Source organism: Papaver somniferum, chromosome 8, assembly GCF_003573695.1.
Source record: "Papaver somniferum cultivar HN1 chromosome 8, ASM357369v1, whole genome shotgun sequence".
NCBI classification, from domain to species: Eukaryota; Viridiplantae; Streptophyta; class Magnoliopsida; order Ranunculales; family Papaveraceae; genus Papaver; species Papaver somniferum.
Window position 1 is genome coordinate 120796745 of NC_039365.1, and position 7248 is coordinate 120803992.

The following is a 7248-nucleotide window of genomic DNA, read 5'->3' on the forward strand; positions in this document are numbered from 1 at the left end:
GAAGCTTATTTGAGATGTTTTATCAACGACAGACCAAAGACTTGGACGTTATGGCTGTCATGGGCGGAGTACTGGTACAATACAACGTATCATACCTCGACCAAAGTCACACCTTTTGAAGCCCTTTATGGGATACCTCCACCTGCTTTGAATAATTATATTCCTGGAGAAGCAAAGAGCACCAGTTTAGATGAAGCTTGTGTGCAAAGAAATCAAGTGTTGGCTGTTTTGAAAGAGAACTTGCAGGTGGCCCAGAATAGGATGAAGCAAAATGCGGATAAAAAACGTCTGGAAATGGAGTTTCAAGAAGGAGAATATGTATATTTGAAACTTCAACCTTATCGTCAGACTTCAACAGTTCGCAGGCCTTCACAGAAATTGTCGTCTCGTTTTTTCGGCCCTTATAAGATTCTACAACGCATTGGAAAGGTTGTCTACCGACTGGAACTACCAGAAGGATCGAAAATTCATCCAGTTTTCCATGTCTCTAATTTAAAGAAGGTTGTAACAACAAGCACTGGGGTATCTAAAGCGCTACCAACTGAAGTTAGCGAAGAACAAATGACGTTGTTATTAATGACAATCCTTGAGGACAAGGATGTGCTTAAGGGAGTAGGAATGATAGAACCTCCAGAACTTAACTGACATAATATTGCAGCAAGAGGCGGTTTCCATCGTAGAAGTCAGTAGATGGTTTAATTTAGAAGTCAGTAAGTTAAGAAAGAAGTTTTTTTTTTGGGATATAAGTTTTATAATGTTTTATTAGATATTTTCCTTTGATAGCTTGAGTCTATTTTTAGATGTTGAGTCTATTTTAAATACTTCTACAGAATTGAATGAGAAAATAAGAAAAGAATTTTGCTAATTTTTACCATAAACTTGTTTACGATAAAGTTCTCGGCTGCTAGACAAGTGCGGTAAAAGGGGTCCGTTCCAATATCAAGTATAATGAAATCTTCATTGATCACAAGTTCCCATAACATCTGAAGATTCTGAGCCATGTTAATCACCTTCTTTATTCATTTCCATTGGCTTTTCCCTTTTTAAACAAGTACTTAAAGCTAAAGGTTAATGTCTAATCTAGGGTAAATTTCAATCATTAAATCATTTATTATATATAACTGATGTACTTGGTCTCAGAATTTTCGTACAAACATATTTTGGACTAATGATACGGTTAAAAACTCTACTACAGTATTCAAGTTTACAGCCATTTTTACTTTTCAGTTTTTCCCCTTGAAATTTTACAGCACTCTGCATATCAAGGAGCATTTTTGTTGGTTGAGATCTTCATTACAGTCAAAGCCAAGTGGTCCATCCTGTTCTTTCCAACTCTAGCAGTAACAGTTTACCAATAAACTACCATCAAAAGAAACCGACTACTAGTAAAGAACAAAAAGAAGGAAACACACATCATTTTCATTCAATGACCGGCCCCAAGAAAATATAACCAAAAAGAGAGTGTCTAGGGACTGGATGGGCACCCACTCCGTCTAAAAACACCATCACTAATATATCCTTATAGTCTTACAGAAATTAGAGGACACCCCCAAAGTATTTAGCAGAAATCTATCCGCTCTGACGCAGTAATACAGTCAATTTACATTGACTGCAGGTGGAGGACACTTGACACATACCGACAGCAGAAAGGGACTAAAAAAGCATTTCAAAAAAATGGTTGTTCCGTTATTGAGCCCCTTTCCAATTACTACACTATTCATCACTATCTCCCTGATTCTCAAGCTTCTTCATTCGTAGACTGTAATAGGACAGTTTGTTTCTACGGAAAATGGGTCATTTGTCCAAATATTTTTAAATCAAGGTTCAAATGGACGAGTAAAAAATAGTTTGGGTGAAATGGCAAAGAAAAAAATCGCAAAGATGAAATTAGATTCATCCTAACTTAAATTTAAAAAATATCAAGTATGAAATTGGATACATCCTGTGTAATTAAAAATAAGAAAAAATATTTGAAAATGGACACGATGAAACTGGTTATATCCTGCTTATTTTTACATTTTTGTTCATTTAAACAATATCAAAATCTAACTGTCCATTTCATCCAGGAATTATTGATCGGTCTTTTTAACCACTTTTGTGTTGTTTCTACTACCCAAAAATAACCTACCCCATTAATATCTGTGGAAGCTCACATTCTCAAAATCTACCACCATGTGGTTGCACTAAATGCTTGACATATCTCAACACTCTCTGGAGTCTAGTCTAGTCTCCTCCATCAAAACCCAAACTCTCTAGCAAAACATTCATCTTATTAGATCTCTTCCCAAGGTTAGTGACGAAGCTTTCTCTGCTAAATCTCTTTGTTGTCTACTACTATATAAAACATAACTATTATTATCTCTAAAACCCAGAACAGACCATTTCTCTGTCTTTCTCTCTCTTGAACTCATGAGTTTCTTCAAAATTTGCCTATCACCTGCGGAAGACAGTATCTTTCGATACCCAAATTAGAAAATTACTCCTGCATTTTGTTTCATTCAAAGTTCAAACAGTGAAAACTCAGTAACTCTGAACTTATAATGCTGTATTTTCTCTGTTTTTTCAAGATTTTGTATTGAGCTTATTTAAGATCTAGTAATTGCTTATTACTCTAATAAGCTATTGACTAAGCTGTTTCAGTAGTTTCCCTTGGTGGGTCTAGTTTGAATTCGATTTAAGCTTCTGCAAAATCACTCAAAATGTGTGTCTGGTAGTTCTGGTTTGATCTCAATTAGTATCTCAATCAGTTCAGATAGGTGGATGTAACTTCTTTGGATGCTTATCTTCACGTTTTCAATGACTCGGACGTTTAAGATTTTATGTGTTTTGTGGTTATTTTTTGTCCGGGGCACACATGAGCTACAATCATCACAGACCCAGGTTCTTGAGCAACTAAGGAGGCATTTGGAGTACCCAAGACAATTGGAAGTATGGAATAATTACAATGGAGATATCTGTTCAACACAATCTTCGTTGCAGTTGAGCCTTGTATGCGAAGGGAATTCAGTTACTGAGCTGAAAATTATGGGGGAAAGTTTAGCTAATAAGGTTAGTAATTTCGATGGTTTTGCTATTGCAAATCAAACATTATCCAGTCAATTCTCTGTTGATACATTCTTTACAACACTGTCAAGATTAAACAACTTGAGAATACTTAGTTTGATATCTTTAGGAATATGGGGACCGTTGCCGGATAAAATTCATAGGTTGTATTCACTCGAGTTTCTTGATTTGAGTGCGAATTTTTTATATGGCTCCGTACCTCCTAAGATATCAACAATGGGGAAGCTTCAAGTATTAACTCTAGATGGGAATTATTTCAATGAGACTGTTCCTGACTGGTTTGATTCGTTATCTAATTTGACGATTTTGAGTCTGAAAGGTAATCAGTTGAAGGGACCGTTCCCGTCTTCATTAGGTAAAATTAAGACGCTCACGGATCTTGGGTTGTGTCGTAATAATATAACAGGGAAGTTACCTGATCTTGGAGGGTTAACAAGCTTACATGTATTGGATTTGAGAGAGAATCAGATGGATTCTAAACTTCCTGTACTGCCCGAAGGGTTGGTCACAGTGCTTCTCAGCAAGAACTCTTTTGATGGTGAGATTCCACAACAATATGGTGAGCTAAATCAGCTTCAACACCTTGACTTGTCATCTAATTTTCTTCGAGGAACTCCGCCTTCATCTCTTTTCTCTCTGCCAAATGTTAGTTTCTTAAATTTAGCTTCGAATACGTTGAGTGGGTCGCTTCCATATCGTCTAAATTGTGGCCGTGTACTTGGCTATGTGGATATTTCTACTAATAAATTTACTGGTGGATTACCTGCTTGCTTGAGAACTACATCGGATAAAAGAGTCGTAAAAGTTGGTGGAAATTGCTTGTCTGTTGATACACAGCACCAGCATCCACAATCATATTGCCAAAATATCCGTGTAGAGAAAGGGTCCACTTCTAGTATCAAACCCACAGTAGTTTTGGTTGGTGTAGTTATCGCCATTGTACTTTTCATGTTACTTCTTGCTATCTGCTTGGTCATTTTGTGTAAAAGATGCCGAAGAAGATCATCTGAGCAGAATTTGTTGCCTAAAGCTGCGCAAGAGAACTCTATAACAGGATTCTCCTCTGAGATGCTCGCAAATGCAAGTATGTATTGTCATCTTATTACATGTTCCATTATTCCTTCAACTTAAGGATTAGAAACTAGTCTACTAGTCTTTTTCAAGAGTTTGCTAACATGATAGTTGCTTTGATTTTCTTCTTTGGTTTAAATTCAGGGTTGATATCACAAGCGGCAAAGCTAGGTCAACAAGGTATTCCAACATATCGGTTGTTCACAGTAGAAGAGTTAAAGGAAGCCACAAACAACTTTGATCAATCTGCATTTTTAGGGGAGGGTTCAATTGGGAAGGTACTCCATTTAAAACCCCAATAATGCTTTGAGATTTAAACAATGCATACTTCATGGACCACTTAACCAGTTGTTTGTCGAATGAACAGCACTTATATGTTGGCTTTCCCTTGTTCATTTCCAGCTTTACAAGGGAAAATTGGAAAATGGAAACTATGTTGCAGTTAGGTGTTTGGCATTATTCAAGAGAGATTCAATTCGGAACCTAAAACTTCGTCTGGATTTGCTTTCAAAGCTCCGCCACCCACATCTGGTTTGCCTTTTAGGACATTGTATTGATGGTGGAGAAAGAGACGATTCCACTTGCAACAGAGTTTATCTTATCTATGAATATGTTCCCAGCGGAAGTCTTTATACATATATCTCTGGTAACTTTATATTAGTTTATCAACGCAAAATAAACTTCTTGATTCAGTTTCTAAGTTTATGTATCTATTTCTATATGGTAATATCAACACAAAATAGCGCCTGTTTTAACTTAGCAAGATAAATTTGCAGAGGATTCAGAGAAGATCCTTAAATGGTCAGATAGATTGGCAGTTCTAACTGGAATCGCGAAGGCTGTGCATTTTCTGCATACTGGGATAATTCCTGGTTTCTTAAACAACCGGCTGAAAGCAAATAATATTTTGCTCGACGAGCATCGCATTGCGAAACTTAGTGATTATGGGTTATCCATTATCACGAAGGAAATTGACAAACATGAGGTATGACTACAACTAAGTTGATGTACCGTTACACCTTGCAATGAATGACAGTTTCAAGAGGTTGTAATTCTAACATATATTCTGTTTACTTGAATTCCAGGCGAAAAAAGAAGCCAATAAATCATGGTAAGAAAGTAACATTTTTTTCGTCTTAAACGTGGTGTTTGAGAACTTGCCAAATTTTGGAATTTCCAAAACTGTAGGATGTTTGCTCAAAGTTTTTCAGTTGACACAAATATTGACTAGGAGACGGTATTCGATTTTTATTCATCATGTCTCTGTGATGCTATAAGAACAACAAAGCTGATTACTATTTCTTAAAAGGATCTGACCCAATAGCATCTGCTTTTCCAGGCAAACGACGAAGTTGGAGGACGATGTATATAGCTTTGGTTACATATTACTTGAAATGCTTGTTGGACCTACAGCTGCTGGAAGAGGAGAATCATATCTGTTGAACGAAATGGTAACCCTTAACTTTTATACCAATTGGGATCTCTCATTTTAAATTGGATAGTCACACTTTTGCCTAATGCTATTAGAATTTACCAAAAATGAAACACCCGTTCATTAGCCTTTGTTGGGTGATAACTATGTCGACTATCCATGTTGAAAATACTAATGAAGTGTCCCATATTTCCCATATTCTTGTAGACATCATTTAGCAGCCACGACGACCGAAGACGAATTGTGGATCCTATTGTACTCAGCTCTTCCACCCAAGAGTCCTTGTCGATTGTGATATCTATTACGAACAAGTGCATATCTCCAGAAGTATCTAATCGTCCCTCTTTCGAAGATGTACTATGGAACTTGCAGTATGCTGCCCAAGTTCAGGCAACAGCTGACGGTGACCAGAGACCAGATTCTGCAGCACAATAATACCAAAAGCATTCTAAAATGAGTTAAATAAGAAATTTGCATATTCCCATTGATCAAGCTGACATGAAATGGGGGTGTTAACCATTGATCGATCTTATTCATAACCCTTGCTAATACCCAGATTGTGGGGTTGTGGGTCTTTTTGTACACAAACACATGAAATTTTCCTGTATTTTGGCTTTGATTTGTATTTATTTTTGTTTCTTCTCAATACTTCTTGTTGATGCTGTAGTAGCAATAAGAGTTTGGGAATTTGCATTTTGCAGAGCACCCCCATCCCGTAGGATTTCGGGTAAATTTATCTAACTTAGGCTTACTTTTATCATCCCTTCACAATTCAACATTCACAGCTAGCCACATCACCTTGATTCAACTAAACCCCTAGTGGTCTGGTGGAGTCGTTGGATTTTAACATTTGGCGCATAAAGTAAACATTTTTTCTTTTTTAAGATTCGTCAAACTATTTGGCGCATAATTGCACCATTCGGCGCTTTCAAGTTGATTCGTCACATTCAATTCAAGCGATAGCTTGGCCCACAACCTAAATCAACATTTTTAGCACGCTTCTGGCTGTGAATGTAGAATTGTGAAGGTCCATGAAACTAAGCCTATAGTTCAGCTGAGCTCGATTTTTATATTTATTTTGCTAGGAAAATGAAAATATATTAAACCAAAATGAGAGTTTTACAGATGACAAAGGAATGTGGGCGTAATACCCAACCATTCACCGGAACTGTTATGGGACTACCTTTGAAGAGTAATAATCCGGTTTGCCGCATACTCTAAGTGGTTTGAGAAAGCTAATGATCAAAGTTAATACCATCAAGTATTGACGTTGACCCCTGAATTTAGAGTATCTTTTTTCACGCTATTCACAGTGTTCGACAAGCAATCGATATTTCACGTTCAAAGTTGTAGTGCTGTTTGTAGTAGCGGTCCTTATATATCGTATTAACAATTAAAATATGGTCGGAAAAAAAATCTATTTGATGGGATTTCTTCTTATACATATGAATTCCTAAACAACTGTGAAGATTTGAAAAATTGAAAATTTTGTTTAAGTGGAAGGATACACCGTATTATGGAAGAATCTTTTAAACATCCAATCCTTTTGGACTCAGTTTGCGAGTACAAGTGAGTTACAAAATTATTGACTCCATCATACAATGAAGTTCTATAACAACGTTATCGCGTTCATTCTTTATACTATTTTGATTCTATTAAGAACATACTAAAATAAGATTTCT

At 36.5% G+C, this 7248-nt stretch overlaps 1 protein-coding gene across 1 annotated transcript; it reads left to right on the forward strand.

Annotated features, from left to right (window-relative positions):
- Positions 1 to 2161: 2161 nt before the first annotated feature.
- On the forward strand, positions 2162 to 6212 carry LOC113302818 (probable inactive leucine-rich repeat receptor-like protein kinase At3g03770). Its single transcript, XM_026551775.1, has 7 exons — positions 2162 to 4147; positions 4279 to 4412; positions 4537 to 4780; positions 4911 to 5119; positions 5220 to 5245; positions 5474 to 5585; positions 5774 to 6212. Exons 1-7 carry the CDS (start codon positions 2776 to 2778, stop codon positions 5999 to 6001), a joined length of 2325 nt encoding a protein of 774 aa, XP_026407560.1. The 5' UTR covers positions 2162 to 2775; the 3' UTR covers positions 6002 to 6212.
- The last annotated feature ends 1036 nt before the right edge of the window (positions 6213 to 7248 follow it).

Excerpts from the sequence above, each read along its gene's own strand:
- LOC113302818 (XM_026551775.1), top strand. The coding sequence starts at position 2,776 with ATGCTTATCTTCACGTTTTCAATGACTCGGACGTTTAAGATTTTATGT. Across the intron at positions 5,246-5,473 it reads AAAGAAGCCAATAAATCATG|GCAAACGACGAAGTTGGAGG; the intron begins GTAAGAAAGTAA and ends CTGCTTTTCCAG. Across the intron at positions 5,586-5,773 it reads CATATCTGTTGAACGAAATG|ACATCATTTAGCAGCCACGA; the intron begins GTAACCCTTAAC and ends ATATTCTTGTAG.